The sequence below is a fragment of the Scyliorhinus torazame genome, chromosome 19 (genome assembly GCF_047496885.1).
Source record: "Scyliorhinus torazame isolate Kashiwa2021f chromosome 19, sScyTor2.1, whole genome shotgun sequence".
NCBI classification, from domain to species: domain Eukaryota; kingdom Metazoa; phylum Chordata; class Chondrichthyes; order Carcharhiniformes; family Scyliorhinidae; genus Scyliorhinus; species Scyliorhinus torazame.
The window spans coordinates 29,619,922-29,637,664 of NC_092725.1; the positions used below are offsets into that span (position 1 = coordinate 29,619,922).

Sequence of the window (17,743 nt, forward strand, 5' to 3'; positions counted from 1 at the left end):
GATCTGAATGTCACTGCGGTACAGAGGGATCTGTGTATTGCTGCGGTGCAGAGGGATCTGGGTGTTGTGGAGGTACAGAGGGATCTGGGTGTCGCTGTGGTACAGAGGGATCTGTGTGTCGCTGCGGTACAGAGGGATCTGGGTGTCGCTGTGGTACAGAGGGATCTGGGTGTTGCTGTGGTACAGAGGGATCTGAATGTTGCTGTGGTGCAGAGTGATCTGGGTGCTGCTGTGGTACAGAGAGATCTGGGTGTTGCTGTGGTACAGAGGGATCTGGGTGCCGCTGTGGTACGGAGGGATCTGGGTGTTGCTGTGATACAGAGGGATCTGGGTGTTGCTGTGGTGCAGTGAGATTTGTGTGTTGCTGTGGTCCAGAGGGATCTGCGTGCCGCTGTGGTACGGAGCGATCTGGGTGTTACTTTGGTACAGGGGGATCTAGGTGTTGCTGTGGTACAGAGGGATCTGGGTGTCGCTGCGGTCCAGAGAGATCTGAATGTCACTGCGGTACAGAGGGATCTGGGTATTGCTGCGGTGCAGAGGGATCTGGGTGTTGTGGAGGTACAGAGGGATCTGGGTGTCGCTGTGGTACAGAGGGATCTGTGTGTCGCTGCGGTACAGAGGGATCTGGGTGTCGCTGTGGTACAGAGGGATCTGGCTGTTGCTGTGGTACAGAGGGATCTGAATGTTGCTGTGCTACAGTGGGATCTGGGTGTTGCTGTGGTACAGAGAGATCTGGGTGTTGATGTGGTACAGAGGGATCTGGGTGCCGCTGTGGTACGGAGGGATCTGGGTGTTGCTGTGATACAGAGAGATTTGTGTGTTGCTGTGGTCCAGAGGGATCTGCGTGCCGCTGTGGTACGGAGGGATCTGGGTGTTACTTTGGTACAGGGGGATCTAGGTGTTGCTGTGGTACAGAGGGATCTGGGTGTCGCTGTGGTACAGAGGGATCTGGGTGTTGCTGTGGTACAGAGGGATCTGGGTGTTGCTGTGGTACAGAGGGATCTGGGTGTTGCTGTGGGACAGAGGGATCTGGGTGTCACTGTGGTACAGAGGGATCTGGGTGTCGCTGTTGTACAGAGGGATCTGGGTGTTGCTGCAGTACAGAGGGATCTGGGTGTTGCTGTGGTCATTGGGATCTGGGTGTTGCTCTGGTACAGAGGGATCTGGGTGTCGCTGTTGTACAGAGGGATCTGGGCGTTGCTGCGGTGCAGAGGGATCTGAGTGTTGCTGTGGTACAGACGGATCTGGGTGTTGCTGCGGTACAGAGGGATTTGGGTGTCGCTGTTGTACAGCGGGATCTGGGCGTTGCTGCTGTGCAGAGGGATCTGGGTGTTGCTGTGGTACAGAGGGATCTGGGTGTTGCTGCGGTACAGAGGGATCTGGGTGTTGCTGCGGTACAGAGGGATCTGGGTGTTGCTGTGGTACAGAGGGATCTGGGTGTTGCTGCGCTAAAGAGGGATCTGGGTATTGCTGTGGTACAGAGGGATCTGGGTGTTGCTGCGGTACAGAGGGATTTGGGTGTTGCTGTGGTACAGAGGGATCTGGGTGTTGCTGTGGTACAGAGGGATCTGGGTGTTGCTGCGGTACAGAGGGATCTGGGTGTTGCTGCGGTACAGAGGGATCTGGGTGTTGCTGTGGTACAGAGGGATCTGGGTGTTGCTGCGCTAAAGAGGGATCTGGGTGTTGCTGCGGTACAGAGGGATCTGGGTGTTGCTGCGGTACAGAGGGATTTGGGTGTTGCTGTGGTACAGAGGGATCTGGGTGTTGCTGTGGTACAGAGGGATCTGGGCGTTGCTGTGGCACAGAGGGATCTGGGTGTTGCTGCGGTACAGAGGGATCTGGGTGTTGCTGCGGTACAGAGGGATCAGGGTGTTGCTGCGCTACAGAGGGATCTGGGTGTCGCTGCGGTACAGAGGGATCTGGGTGTCGCTGCGGTACAGAGGGATCTGGGTGTCGCTGTGGTACAGAGGGATCTGGGTGTCGCTGCGGTACAGAGGAATCTGGGTGTCGCTGTGGTACAGAGGGATCTGGGTGTTGCTGTGGTACAGAGGGATCTGGGTGTCGCTGTGGTACAGAGGAAGCTGGGTGTTGCTGTGGTATAGAGGGATGTGGGTGTTGCTGCGGTACAGAGGGATCTGGCTGTTGCTGTGGTACAGAGGGATCTGGGTGTCGCTGTGGTACAAAGGAATCTGGGTGTTGCTGTGGTATAGAGGGATGTGGGTGTTGCTGCGGTACAGAGGGATCTGGGTGTTGCTGTGGTACAGAGGGATCTGGGTGTCGCTGTGGTACAGAGGGATCTTGGTGTTGCTGTGGTACAGAGGGATCTGGGTGTTGCTGTGGCACAGAGGCATCTGGGTGTTGCTATGGTACAGCGGATCTGCGTGTCGCTGTGGTACAGAGGGATCTGGGTGTCACTGTGGTACAGAGGGATCTGGGTGTTGCTGCGGTACAGAGGGATCTGGGTGTCGCTGTGGTACAGAGGAAGCTGGCTGTTGCTGTGGTACAGAGGGATCTGGGTGTCGCTGTGGTACAAAGGAATCTGGGTGTTGCTGTGGTATAGAGGGATGTGGGTGTTGCTGCGGTACAGAGGGATCTGGGTATTGCTGCGGTACAGAGGGATCTGGGTGTTGCTGTGGTACAGAGGGATCTGGGTGTTGCTGTGGTACAGAGGGATCTGGGTGTCGCTGTGGTACAGGGGGATCTGGGTGTCGTTGTGGTACAGAGGGATCTGGGTGTCGCTGCGGTCCAGAGAGATCTGAATGTCACTGCGGTACAGAGGGATCTGTGTATTGCTGCGGTGCAGAGGGATCTGGGTGTTGTGGAGGTACAGAGGGATCTGGGTGTCGCTGTGGTACAGAGGGATCTGTGTGTCGCTGCGGTACAGAGGGATCTGGGTGTCGCTGTGGTACAGAGGGATCTGGGTGTTGCTGTGGTACAGAGGGATCTGAATGTTGCTGTGGTGCAGAGTGATCTGGGTGCTGCTGTGGTACAGAGAGATCTGGGTGTTGCTGTGGTACAGAGGGATCTGGGTGCCGCTGTGGTACGGAGGGATCTGGGTGTTGCTGTGATACAGAGGGATCTGGGTGTTGCTGTGGTGCAGTGAGATTTGTGTGTTGCTGTGGTCCAGAGGGATCTGCGTGCCGCTGTGGTACGGAGCGATCTGGGTGTTACTTTGGTACAGGGGGATCTAGGTGTTGCTGTGGTACAGAGGGATCTGGGTGTCGCTGCGGTCCAGAGAGATCTGAATGTCACTGCGGTACAGAGGGATCTGGGTATTGCTGCGGTGCAGAGGGATCTGGGTGTTGTGGAGGTACAGAGGGATCTGGGTGTCGCTGTGGTACAGAGGGATCTGTGTGTCGCTGCGGTACAGAGGGATCTGGGTGTCGCTGTGGTACAGAGGGATCTGGCTGTTGCTGTGGTACAGAGGGATCTGAATGTTGCTGTGCTACAGTGGGATCTGGGTGTTGCTGTGGTACAGAGAGATCTGGGTGTTGATGTGGTACAGAGGGATCTGGGTGCCGCTGTGGTACGGAGGGATCTGGGTGTTGCTGTGATACAGAGAGATTTGTGTGTTGCTGTGGTCCAGAGGGATCTGCGTGCCGCTGTGGTACGGAGGGATCTGGGTGTTACTTTGGTACAGGGGGATCTAGGTGTTGCTGTGGTACAGAGGGATCTGGGTGTCGCTGTGGTACAGAGGGATCTGGGTGTTGCTGTGGTACAGAGGGATCTGGGTGTTGCTGTGGTACAGAGGGATCTGGGTGTTGCTGTGGGACAGAGGGATCTGGGTGTCACTGTGGTACAGAGGGATCTGGGTGTCGCTGTTGTACAGAGGGATCTGGGTGTTGCTGCAGTACAGAGGGATCTGGGTGTTGCTGTGGTCATTGGGATCTGGGTGTTGCTCTGGTACAGAGGGATCTGGGTGTCGCTGTTGTACAGAGGGATCTGGGCGTTGCTGCGGTGCAGAGGGATCTGAGTGTTGCTGTGGTACAGACGGATCTGGGTGTTGCTGCGGTACAGAGGGATTTGGGTGTCGCTGTTGTACAGCGGGATCTGGGCGTTGCTGCTGTGCAGAGGGATCTGGGTGTTGCTGTGGTACAGAGGGATCTGGGTGTTGCTGCGGTACAGAGGGATCTGGGTGTTGCTGCGGTACAGAGGGATCTGGGTGTTGCTGTGGTACAGAGGGATCTGGGTGTTGCTGCGCTAAAGAGGGATCTGGGTATTGCTGTGGTACAGAGGGATCTGGGTGTTGCTGCGGTACAGAGGGATTTGGGTGTTGCTGTGGTACAGAGGGATCTGGGTGTTGCTGTGGTACAGAGGGATCTGGGTGTTGCTGCGGTACAGAGGGATCTGGGTGTTGCTGCGGTACAGAGGGATCTGGGTGTTGCTGTGGTACAGAGGGATCTGGGTGTTGCTGCGCTAAAGAGGGATCTGGGTGTTGCTGCGGTACAGAGGGATCTGGGTGTTGCTGCGGTACAGAGGGATTTGGGTGTTGCTGTGGTACAGAGGGATCTGGGTGTTGCTGTGGTACAGAGGGATCTGGGCGTTGCTGTGGCACAGAGGGATCTGGGTGTTGCTGCGGTACAGAGGGATCTGGGTGTTGCTGCGGTACAGAGGGATCAGGGTGTTGCTGCGCTACAGAGGGATCTGGGTGTCGCTGCGGTACAGAGGGATCTGGGTGTCGCTGCGGTACAGAGGGATCTGGGTGTCGCTGTGGTACAGAGGGATCTGGGTGTCGCTGCGGTACAGAGGAATCTGGGTGTCGCTGTGGTACAGAGGGATCTGGGTGTTGCTGTGGTACAGAGGGATCTGGGTGTCGCTGTGGTACAGAGGAAGCTGGGTGTTGCTGTGGTATAGAGGGATGTGGGTGTTGCTGCGGTACAGAGGGATCTGGCTGTTGCTGTGGTACAGAGGGATCTGGGTGTCGCTGTGGTACAAAGGAATCTGGGTGTTGCTGTGGTATAGAGGGATGTGGGTGTTGCTGCGGTACAGAGGGATCTGGGTGTTGCTGTGGTACAGAGGGATCTGGGTGTCGCTGTGGTACAGAGGGATCTTGGTGTTGCTGTGGTACAGAGGGATCTGGGTGTTGCTGTGGCACAGAGGCATCTGGGTGTTGCTATGGTACAGCGGATCTGCGTGTCGCTGTGGTACAGAGGGATCTGGGTGTCACTGTGGTACAGACGGATGTGGGCGTTGCTGTGGTACAGAGGGATCTGAGTGTCGCTCTGGTACAGAGGGATCTGGGTGTCGCTGTGGTACAAAGGAATCTGGGTGACGCTGTGGTACAGAGGGATCTGGGTGTCGCTGTGGTACAGAGGGATCTGGGTGTTGCTGTGGTACAGAGGGAGGTGGGTGTTGCTGTGGTACAGAGGGATCTGGGTGTCGCTGTGGTACAGAGGGATCTGGGTGTTGCTGTGGTACAGAGGGAGGTGGGTGTTGCTGTGGTACAGAGGGATCTGGGTGTCGCTGTGGTACAGAGGGATCTGTGTGTTGCTGTGGTACAGCGGGATCTGGTTGACGCTGTGGTACAGAGGGATCTGGGTGTCGCTGTGGTACAGAGGGATCTGGGTGTCGCTGTGGTACAGAGGGATCTGGGTGTCGCTGTGGTACAGAGGGATCTGGGTGACGCTGTGGTACAGAGGGAGGTGGGTGTTGCTGTGGTACAGAGGGATCTGGGTGTCGCTGTGGTACAGAGGGATCTGGGTGTTGCTGTGGTACAGAGGGATATGGGTGTCGCTGCGGTACAGAGGGATCTGGGTGTTGCTGTGGTACAGAGGGATCTGGGTGTCGCTGCGGTACAGAGGGATCTGTGTGTCGCTGTGGTAAAGAGAGATCTGGGTGTCGCTGTGGTACAGAGGGACCTGGGTGTAGCTGTGGTACAGGGGGATCTGGGTGTCGCAGCGGTACAGAGAGATCTGGGTGTCGCTGTGGTACAGAGGGATCTCAGTGTCGCTGTGGTACAGAGGGATCTGGGTGTTGTGGAGGTACAGAGGGATCTGGGTGTCGCTGTGGTACAGAGGGATCTGAATGTTGCTGTGGTACAGTGGGATCTGGGTGTTGCTGTGGTACAGAGGGATCTGTGTGTCGCTGTGGTACAGAGGGATCTGGGTGTCGCTGCAGTACTGAGGGATCTGGGTGTCGCTGTGGTACAGAGGGATCTGGGTGTCGTTGTGGTACAGAGGGATCTGGGTGTCGCTGCGGTCCAGAGAGATCTGAATGTCACTGCGGTACAGAGGGATCTGGGTATTGCTGCGGCACAGAGGGATCTGGGTGTTGTGGAGGTACAGAGGGATCTGGGTGTCGCTGTGGTACAGAGGGATCTGTGTGTCGCTGCGGTACAGAGGGATCTGGGTGTCGTTGCAGTACTGAGGGATCTGGGTGTCGCTGTGGTACAGAGGGATCTGGGTGTCGTTGTGGTCCAGAGGGATCTGGTTGTCACTGCGGTCCAGAGAGATCTGAATGTCACTGCGGTACGGAGGGCTCTGGGTATTGCTGCGGTACAGAGGAATCTGGGTGTTGTGGAGGTACAGAGGGATCTGGGTGTCGCTGTGGTACAGAGGGATCTGAATGTTGCTGTGGTACAGTGGGATCTGTTTGTTGCTGTGGTACAGAGGGATCTGGGTGCCGCTGTGGTACGGAGGGATCTGGATGTTGCTCTGATACAGAGGGATCTGGGTGTTGCTGTGGTACAGAGAGATTTGTGTGTTGCTGTGGTACAGAGGGATCTGCGTGCCGCTGTGGTACAGAGGGATCTGGGTGTTGCTGTGGCACAGAGGGATCTGGGTGTTGCTGTGGTACAGAGGGATCTGGGTGTTGCTGTGGTACAGAGGGATCTGGGTGTTGCTGTGGTACAGGGGGATCTGGGTGTTACTTTGGTACAGGGGGATCTAGGCGTTGCTGTGGTACAGAGGGATCTGGGTGTCGCTGTGGCACAGAGGGATCTGGGTGTTGCTGTGGTACAGAGGGATCTGGGTGTTGCTGTGGTACAGAGGGATCTGGGTGTTGCTGTGGTACAGAGGGATCTGGGTGTCGCTGTTGTACAGAGGGATCTGGGTGTTGCTGCAGTACAGAGGGATCTGAGTGTTGCTGTGGTACAGAGGGATCTGGGTGCTACTTTGGTACAGGGGGATCTAGGCGTTGCTGTGGTACAGAGGGATCTGGGTGTCGCTGTGGCACAGAGGGATCTGGGTGTTGCTGTGGTACAGAGGGATCTGGGTGTTGCTGTGGTACAGAGGGATCTGGGTGTTGCTGTGGTACAGAGGGATCTGGGTGTCACTGTGGTACAGAGGGATCTGGGTGTCGCTGTTGTACAGAGGGATCTGGGTGTTGCTGCAGTACAGAGGGATCTGAGTGTTGCTGTGGTCATTGGGATTTGGGTGTTGCTCTGGTACAGAGGGATCTGGGTGTCGCTGTTGTACAGAGGGATCTGGGCGTTGCTGCGGTGCAGAGGGATCTGGGTGTTGCTGTGGTACAGAGGGATCTGGGTGTTGCTGCGGTACAGAGGGATCTGGGTGTCGCTGTTGTACAGCGGGATCTGGGCGTTGCTGCGGTGCAGAGGGATCTGGGTGTTGCTGTGGTACAGAGGGATCTGGGTGTTGCTGCGGCACAGAGGGATCTGGGTGTTGCTGTGGTACAGAGGGATCTGGGTGTTGCTGCGTTAAAGAGGGATCTGGGTATTGCTGTGGTACAGAGGGATCTGGGTGTTGCTGTGGTACAGAGGGATCTGGGCGTTGCTTTGGTACAGAGGGATCTGTGAGTTGCTGTGGTAGAGAGGGATCTGGGAGTTGCTGCGGTACAGAGGGATCTGGGTGTTACTGTGGTACAGAGGGATCTGGGTGTTGCTGTTGGACCGAGGGATCTGGGGGTCGCTGCGGTACAGAGCTATCTGGGTGTTGCTGTTGGACAGAGGGATCTGTGTGTCGCTGTTGGACAGAGGGATCTGGGTGCCGCTGCGGAACAGAGTGATCTGGGTGTTGCTGCGGTACAGAGGGATCTGGGTGCCGCTACGGTACAGAGTGATATGGGTGTTGCTGCGGTACAGAGGGATCTGTGTCTTGCTGCGGTACAGAGGGATCTGGGTGTCGCTATGGTACAGAGGGATCTGGGTGTTGCTGTTGGACAGAGGGATCTGGGTGTCGCTGCGGTACAGAAGGATCTGGGTGTTGCTGCGGTACAGAGGGATCTGTGTCTTGCTGCGGTACAGAGGGATCTGGGTGTCGCTGTGGTACAGAGGGATCTGGGTGTTGCTGTGGTACAGAGGGATCTGGGTGTCGCTGTGGTACAGAGGGATCTGGGTGTTGCTGCGGTACAGAGAGATCTGTGTCTTGCTGCGGTACAGAGGGATCTGGGTGTCGCTGTGGTACAGAGGGATCTGGGTGTTGCTGTGGTACAGAGGGATCTGGGTGTCGCTGTGGTACAGAGGGATCTCGGTGTCGCTGTGGTACAGAGGGATCTGGGTGTTGCTGTGGTACAGAGGGATCTGGGTGTTGCTGCGGTACAGAGGGATCTGGGTGTTGCTACAGGACAGAGGGATCTGAGTGTTGCTGTGGTACAGAGGGATCTGGGTGTTGCTGTGGTTCTGAGGGATCTGGGTGTTGCTGTGGTACAGAGGGATCTGGGTGTTGCTGTGGTACAGAGGGATCTGGGTGTTGCTGTGGTACAGCGGGATCTGGGTGTTGCTGTGGTACAGAGTGATCTGAGCGTTGCTGTGGTACAGAGGGATCTGGGTGTTGCTGCGGTACAGAGGGATCTGGGTGTTGCTGTGGTACAGAGGGATCTGGGCGTTGCTTTGGTACAGAGGGATCTGTGAGTTGCTGTGGTAGAGAGGGATCTGCGAGTTGCTGTGGTACAGAGGGATCTGGGTGTTACTGTGGTACAGAGGGATCTGGGTGTTGCTGTTGGACCGAGGGATCTGGGGGTCGCTGCGGTACAGAGCTATCTGGGTGTTGCTGTTGGACAGAGGGATCTGTGTGTCGCTGTTGGACAGAGGGATCTGGGTGTTGCTGTGGTACAGAGGGATCTGGGTGTTGCTGCTGTACAGAGGGATCTGGGTGCCGCTACGGTACAGAGTGATATGGGTGTTGCTGCGGTACAGAGGGATCTGTGTCTTGCTGCGGTACAGAGGGATCTGGGTGTCGCTATGGTACAGAGGGATCTGGGTGTTGCTGTTGGACAGAGGGATCTGGGTGTCGCTGCGGTACAGAAGGATCTGGGTGTTGCTGCGGTACAGAGGGATCTGTGTCTTGCTGCGGTACAGAGGGATCTGGGTGTCGCTGTGGTACAGAGGGATCTCGGTGTCGCTGTGGTACAGAGGGATCTGGGTGTTGCTGTGGTACAGAGGGATCTGGGTGTTGCTGCGGTACAGAGGGATCTGGGTGTTGCTAATGGACAGAGGGATCTGAGTGTTGCTGTGGTACAGAGGGATCTGGGTGTTGCTGTGGTACAGAGGGATCTGGGTGTTGCTGCGGTACAGAGAGATCTGTGTCTTGCTGCGGTACAGAGGGATCTGGGTGTCGCTGTGGTACAGAGGGATCTGGGTGTTGCTGTGGTACAGAGGGATCTGGGTGTCGCTGTGGTACAGAGGGATCTCGGTGTCGCTGTGGTACAGAGGGATCTGGGTGTTGCTGTGGTACAGAGGGATCTGGGTGTTGCTGCGGTACAGAGGGATCTGGGTGTTGCTACAGGACAGAGGGATCTGAGTGTTGCTGTGGTACAGAGGGATCTGGGTGTTGCTGTGGTTCTGAGGGATCTGGGTGTTGCTGTGGTACAGAGGGATCTGGGTGTTGCTGTGGTACAGAGGGATCTGGGTGTTGCTGTGGTACAGCGGGATCTGGGTGTTGCTGTGGTACAGAGTGATCTGAGCGTTGCTGTGGTACAGAGGGATCTGGGTGTTACTGTGGTACAGAGGGATCTGGGTGTTGCTGTTGGACCGAGGGATCTGGGGGTCGCTGCGGTACAGAGCTATCTGGGTGTTGCTGTTGGACAGAGGGATCTGTGTGTCGCTGTTGGACAGAGGGATCTGGGTGTTGCTGTGGTACAGAGGGATCTGGGTGTTGCTGCTGTACAGAGGGATCTGGGTGCCGCTACGGTACAGAGTGATATGGGTGTTGCTGCGGTACAGAGGGATCTGTGTCTTGCTGCGGTACAGAGGGATCTGGGTGTCGCTATGGTACAGAGGGATCTGGGTGTTGCTGTTGGACAGAGGGATCTGGGTGTCGCTGCGGTACAGAAGGATCTGGGTGTTGCTGCGGTACAGAGGGATCTGTGTCTTGCTGCGGTACAGAGGGATCTGGGTGTCGCTGTGGTACAGAGGGATCTCGGTGTCGCTGTGGTACAGAGGGATCTGGGTGTTGCTGTGGTACAGAGGGATCTGGGTGTTGCTGCGGTACAGAGGGATCTGGGTGTTGCTAATGGACAGAGGGATCTGAGTGTTGCTGTGGTACAGAGGGATCTGGGTGTTGCTGTGGTTCTGAGGGATCTGGGTGTTGCTGTGGTACAGAGGGATCTGGGTATTGCTGTGGTACAGAGGGATCTGGGTGTTGCTGTGGTACAGCGGGATCTGGGTGTTGCTGTGGTACAGAGTGATCTGAGTGTTGCTGTGGTACAGAGGGATCTGGGTGTTGCTGCGGTACAGAGGGATCTGGGTGTCGCTGCGGTACAGAGGGATCTGGGTGTCGCTGTGGTACAGTGGGATCTGGGTGTCGCTGCGGTACAGAGGAATCTGGGTGTCGCCGTGGTACAGAGGGATCTGGGTGTTGCTGCGGTACAGAGGGATCTGGGTGTCGCTGTGGTACAGAAGAAGCTGGCTGTTGCTGTGGTACAGAGGGATCTGGGTGTCGCTGTGGTACAAATGAATCTGGGTGTTGCTGTGGTATTGATCGATGTGGGTGTTGCTGCGGTACAGAGGGTTCTGGGTATTGCTGCGGTACAGAGGGATCTGGGTGTTGCTGTGGTACAGAGGGATCTGGGTGTTGCTGTGGTACAGAGGGATCTGGGTGTTGCTGTGGCACAGAGGCATCTGGGTGTTGCTATGGTACAGCTGATCTGCGTGTCGCTGTGGTACATAGGGATCTGGGTGTCACAGTGGTACAGACGGATGTGGGTGTTGCTGTGGTACAGAGGGATATGGGTATTGCTGCTGTACAGAGGGATCTGGGTGTCGCTGTGGTACAGAGGGATCTGGGTGTCGCTGTGGTACAAAGGGATCTGGGTGTTGCTGTGGTACAGAGGGATCTGGGTGACGCTGTGGTACAGAGGGATGTGGGTGTTGCTGTGGTACAGAAGGATATGGGAGTCGCTGCGGTACAGAGGGATCTGTGTGTCGCTGTGGTAAAGAGAGATCTGGGTGTCGCTGTGGTACAGAGGGATCTGGGTGTAGCTGCTGCGGTACAGAGGGATCTGAGTGTCGCTGTGGTACAGAGAGGTCTGGGTGTTGCTGTGGTACAGGGGGATCTGGGTGTCGCTGCGGTACAGAGAGATCTGGGTGTCGCTGTGGTACAGAGGGATCTGAGTGTCGCTGTGGTACAGAGGGATCTGGGTGTCGCTGCGGTACTGAGGGATCTGGGTGTCGCTGTGGTACAGAGGGATCTGGGTGTCGTTGTGGTACAGACGGATCTGGGTGTCGCTGCGGTGCAGAGAGATCTGAATGTCACTGCGGTACAGAGGGATCTGGGTATTGCTGCGGTACAGAGGGATCTGGGTGTTGTGGAGGTACAGAGGGATCTGGGTGTCGCTGTGGTACAGAGGGATCTGGGTGTCGCTGCGGTACAGAGGGATCTGTGTGTCGCTGCGGTACAGAGGGATCTGGGTGTTGCTGTGGTACAGAGAGATCTGGGTTTTGCTGTGGCACAGAGGGATCTGGGTGCCGCTGTGGTACGGAGGGATCTGGGTGTTGCTGTGATACAGAGGGATCTGGGTGTTGCTGTGGTACAGAGGGATCTGCGTGCCGCTGTGGTACGGAGGGATCTGGGTGTTACTTTGGTACAGGGGGATCTAGTGTTGCTGTGGTGCAGAGGGATCTGGGTGTCGCTGTGGTACAGAGGGATCTGGGTGTTGCTGTGGTACAGAGGGATCTGGGTGTTGCTGTGGTACAGAGGGATCTGCGTGTTGCTGTGGTACAGAGGGATCTGGGTGTCACTGTGGTACAGAGGGATCTGGGTGTCGCTGTTGTACAGAGGGATCTGGGTGTTGCTGCAGTACAGAGGGATCTGGGTGTTGCTGTGGTCAGTGGGATCTGGGTGTTGCTCTGGTACAGAGGGATCTGGGTGTCGCTGTTGTACAGAGGGATCTGGGCGTTGCTGCGGTGCAGAGGGATCTGGGTGTTGCTGTGGTACAGAGGGATCTGGGTGTTGCTGCGGTACAGAGGGATCTGGGTGTCGCTGTTGTACAGCGTGATCTGGGCGTTGCTGCGGTGCAGAGGGATCTGGGTGTTGCTGTGGTACAGAGGGATCTGTGTGTTGCTGCGCTAAAGAGGGATCTGGGTATTGCTGTGGTACAGAGGGATCTGGGTGTTGCTGTGGTACAGAGGGATCTGGGCGTTGCTTTGGTACAGAGGGATCTGTGAGTTGCTGTGGTAGAGAGGGATCTGGGTGTTGCTGTGGTACAGAGGGATCTGGGTGTTACTGTGGTACAGAGGGATCTGGGTGTTGCTGTTGGACCGAGGGATCTGGGGGTCGCTGCGGTACAGAGGGATCTGGGTGTTGCTGTTGGACAGAGGGATCTGGGTGTCGCTGTTGGACAGAGGGATATGGGTGTTGCTGTTGGACAGAGTGATCTGGGTGCCGCTGCGGTACAGAGTTATCTGGGTGTTGCTGCGGTACAGAGGGATCTGTGTCTTGCTGCGGTACAGAGGGATCTGTGTGTCGCTATGGTACAGAGGGATCTGGGTGTTGCTGTTGGACAGAGGGATCTGGGTGTCGCTGCGGTACAGAAGGATCTGGGTGTTGCTGCGGTACAGAGGGATCTGTGTCTTGCTGCGATACAGAGGGATCTGGGTGTCGCTGTGGTACAGAGGGATCTGTGTGTTGCTGTGGTACAGAGGGATCTGGGTGTCGCTGTGGTACAGAGGGATCTGGGTGTTGCTGTGGTACAGAGGGATCTGGGTGTTGCTGCGGTACAGAGGGATCTGGGTGTTGCTGCGGGACAGAGGGATCTGGGTGTCGCTGTGGTACAGAGGGATCTGGGTGTTGCTGTGGTACAGAGGGATCTGGGTGTCGCTGTGGTACAGAGGGATCTGGGTGTTGCTGTGGTACAGAGGGATCTGGGTGTTGCTGCGGTACAGAGGGATCTGGGTGTTGCTGTGGTACAGAGGGATCTGGGTGTCGCTGTGGTACAGAGGGATCTGGGTGTTGCTGTGGTACAGAGGGATCTGGGTGTTGCTGTGGTTCTGAGGGATCTGGGTGTTGCTGTGGTACAGAGGGATCTGGGTGTTGCTGTGGTACTTCTCTTTGCAGGGGCAGGCCAGTCGATTTCGGCGGGAGAACAGCTGGTGAGTGGTGAGTCAGTTTCAGCAGGAGCTGAGACTTTTTCTTTAAATTAGTTTTTTAGGCGGGATCAGGAAGTCGACCCGCGGACGTCTGGGAAGACCCTCACCAATAAATTCTGGTGGAGAGGAAACCCGAGACACTACACGTGTAGTGTCTCCCACCCGCCCTCCTCCTCTAACCTAATAATAAAACCCATTGGTCTGAGGTAAGTACCATATTTTTATTATATTATTATTATTTTTTATAAAAATTTAATTTAGTTGTTAGCTAGATCTTGGTAGAAAGTTAGAGGAATGGCAGGGAAGGGAGTGCAATGTTCCTCCTGCAGGATGTTTGAGGTGAGGGATGCAGTTAGTGTCCCTGCTGATTTTACCTGCAGGAAGTGCTGCCATCTCCAGCTCCTCCAAGACCGAGTTAGGGAACTGGAGCTGGAGTTGGAAGAACTTCGGATCATTCGGGAGGCAGAAGGGGTCATAGATAGCAGCTTCAGGGAATTAGTTACACCAAAGATTGGAGATAGGTGGGTAACTGTAAGAGGGACTGGGAAAAAACAGTCAGTGCAGGGATCCCCTGCGGTCGTTCCCCTGAGAAACAAGTATACCGCTTTGGATACTTGTGGGGGGGACGACTTACCAGGGGTAAGCCATGGGGTACGGGCCTGGATAACACTGGATAAGTGGGGCTTGTTCAAGGATCAGCTACTGCGTGTTCTTGATAAGTATGTACCGGTCAGACAGGGAGGAAGGCGTCGAGCGAGGGAACCGTGGTTTACCAGGGAAGTGGAATCTCTTGTTAAGAGGAAGAAGGAGGTCTATGTGAAGATGAAGTGTGAAGTTTCGGTTGGGGCGATGGATAGTTACAAGGTAGCGAGGAAGGATCTAAAGAGAGAGCTAAGACGAGCAAGGAGGGGACATGAGAAGTATTTGGCAGGAAGGATCAAGGAAAACCCAAAAGCTTTCTATAGGTATGTCAGGAATAAGCGAATGACTAGGGAAAGAGTAGGACCAGTCAAGGACAGGGATGGGAAATTGTGTGTGGAGTCTGAAGAGATAGGCGAGATACTAAATGAATATTTTTCGTCAGTATTCACTCAGGAAAAAGATAATGTTGTGGAGGAGAATGCTGAGCCCCAGGCTAATTGAATAGATGGCATTGAGGTACGTAGGGAAGAGGTGTTGGCAATTCTGGACAGGCTGAAAATAGATAAGTCCCCGGGACCTGATGGGATTTATCCTAGGATTCTATGGGAGGCCAGGGAAGAGATTGCTGGACCTTTGGCTTTGATTTTTATGTCATCATTGGCTACAGGAATAGTGCCAGAGGACTGGAGGACAGCAAATGTGGTCCCTTTGTTCAAAAAGGGGAGCAGAGACAACCCCGGCAACTATAGACCGGTGAGCCTCACGTCTGTAGTGGGTAAAGTCTTGGAGGGGATTATAAGGGACAAGATTTATAATCATCTAGATAGGAATGATATGATCAGGGATAGTCAGCATGGCTTTGTGAAGGGTAGGTCATGCCTCACAAACCTTATTGAGTTCTTTGAGAAGGTGACTGAACAGGTAGACGAGGGTAGAGCAGTTGATGTGGTGTATATGGATTTCAGCAAAGCGTTTGATAAGGTTCCCCACGGTAGGCTATTGCAAAAAATACGGAGGCTGGGGATTAAGGGTGATTTAGAGATGTGGATCAGAACTTGGCTAGCTGAAAGAAGACAGAGGGTGGTGGTTGATGGGAAATGTTCAGAATGGAGTACAGTCACAAGTGGAGTACCACAAGGATCTGTTCTGGGGCCGTTGCTGTTTGTCATTTTTATCAATGACCTAGAGGAAGGCACAGAAGGGTGGGTGAGTAAATTTGCAGATGATACTAAAGTCGGTGGTGTTGTCGATAGTGTGGAAGGATGTAGCAGGTTACAGAGGGATATAGATAAGCTGCAGAGCTGGGCTGAGAGGTGGCAAATGGAGTTTAATGTAGAGAAGTGTGAGGTGATTCACTTTGGAAGGAATAACAGGAATGCGGAATATTTGGCTAATGGTAAAGTTCTTGAAAGTGTGGCTGAGCAGAGGGATCTAGGTGTCCATGTACATAGATCCCTGAAAGTTGCCACCCAGGTTGATAGGGTTGTGAAGAAGGCCTATGGAGTGTTGGCCTTTATTGGTAGAGGGATTGAGTTCCGGAGTCGGGAGGTCATGTTGCAGCTGTACAGAACTCTGGTCCGGCCGCATTTGGAGTATTGCGTACAGTTCTGGTCACCGCATTATAGGAAGGACGTGGAGGCTTTGGAGCGGGTGCAGAGGAGATTTACCAGGATGTTGCCTGGTATGGAGGGAAAATCTTATGAGGAAAGGCTGACGGACTTGAGGTTGTTTTCGTTGGAGAGAAGAAGGTTAAGAGGAGACTTAATAGAGGCATACAAAATGATCAGGGGGTTGGATAGGGTGGACAGTGAGAGCCTTCTCCCGCGGATGGATATGGCTGGCACGAGGGGACATAACTTTAAACTGAGGGGTAATAGATATAGGACAGAGGTCAGAGGTAGGTTCTTTACGCAAAGAGTAGTGAGGCCGTGGAATGCCCTACCTGCTACAGTAGTGAACTCGCCAACATTGAGGGCATTTAAAAGTTTATTGGATAAACATATGGATGATAATGGCATAGTGTAGGTTAGATGGCTTTTGTTTCGGTGCAACATCGTGGGCCGAAGGGCCTGTACTGCGCTGTATTGTTCTATGTTCTATGTTCTATGTTCTATAGAGGGATCTGGGTGTTGCTGTGGTACAGAGGGATCTGGGTGTTGCTGTGGTACAGAGTGATCTGAGTGTTGCTGTGGTACAGAGAGATCTGTGTGTTGCTGTGGTACAGAGGGATCTGGGTGTTGCTGTGGTACAGAGGGATCTGGGTGTTGCTGCGGTACAGAGGGATCTGGGTGTTGCTGCGGTACAGAGGGATCTGGGTGTTGCTGTGGTACAGAGGGATCTGGGTGTTGCTGCGATACAGAGGGATCTGGGTGTTGCTGCGGTACAGAGTGATCTGGGTGTTGCTGCGGTACACAGGGATCTGGGTGTTGCTGCGGTACAGAGGGATCTGGGTGTTGCTGTGGTACAGAGGGATCTGGGTGTTGCTGTGAGGCAGGGAGAGAGGGAGTGAGGGATTGGAGTTGGAGAGAGAGAGTGAGAGATTGGAGATGGAGGGAGAGAGAGAGAGTGAGAGATTGGAGATGGAGGGAGAGAGAGTGAGGGATTGGAGATGGAGGGAGATAGAGAGAGTGAGGGATTGGAGATGGAGGGACAGTGAGAGTGAGGGATTGGAGATGGAAGGAGAGTGTGAGTGAGGGATTGGAGTTACAGGGAGAGTAAGAGTGAGGGATTGAAGATGGGGGGAGAGTGAGTGAGGGATTGCATGTGGAGGGAGAAAGAGTGAGGGATTGGAGATGGAGGGAGATAGAGGAATTGGAGATGGAGGGAGAGAGAGTGAGGGATTGGAGATGGAGGGACAGTGAGAGATTGAAGATGGAGGGAGGGAGAGTGAGGGATTGGAGATGTAGGGAGAGAGAGTGAGGGATTGGAGATGGAGGGAGAGTGAGGGACTGGATATAGAGGGAGAGAGTGAGGGATTGGAGATGGAGGGACAGAGAGTGAGAGATTGGAGATGGAGGGTGTGAGAGTGTGAGATTGGAGATGGAGAGAGAGAGAGAGTGAGGGATTGGAGATGAAGGGAGAGAGAGTGAGGGAATGGACATGGAGGGAGAGAGAGAATGATAGATTACGTATGGGGGGGAGAGATCATGAGGGCTCGAGGTGGATCAATATAAAAACAATGATAAGCACCACTCCCTCGTACCCTCCCTCCCCAGCCCAAGGAGTTGCGAGGTTACCTGCGAGCGAGGGCTCGACGAGGTGCATGAGGCCTAGGATGAGAAGTACAGCCTGCATTTTCGAGTGAGTGTGGAGTCGACAGTCCAAAACAACATTGACGGGGATTCCAGTCAGGCGAGGACTGAGTCAACACACACCGCCTCTGGCCACAGTCCCTCAGCAATTGTACAAACACTGAGCAAAGTTCATGCAGTGCTCCCAGGGACAGAGAGCAGATTTTTTAACTCCCTCTACACGCCCCCAACAGCGATATCTGAATCTCTCTGGGTGGATTACTTCTGGGTACGAGTTCCTTCCCCACCCCCAGTCCACCCCATACGCGTACACAACAATGCTCAGGCTTCACTTAGGGCCTAGTGGTGAGTCAGCCGACCACATATCCTC

General features: G+C 54.9%; 1 protein-coding gene across 1 annotated transcript in view; it reads right to left on the reverse strand.

Annotated features, from left to right (window-relative positions):
• The window catches only part of LOC140395883 (complement factor B-like), a 684,813-nt gene extending 667,320 nt beyond the window's left edge, over positions 1 to 17,493 (reverse strand). The window contains exon 1 of the mRNA XM_072483954.1: positions 17,359 to 17,493. Coding sequence (XP_072340055.1) covers positions 17,359 to 17,416 — 58 coding nt within the window. The 5' untranslated portion in view covers positions 17,417 to 17,493. The remainder of the gene's footprint in view (positions 1 to 17,358) is intronic.
• Positions 17,494 to 17,743: the final 250 nt, after the last annotated feature.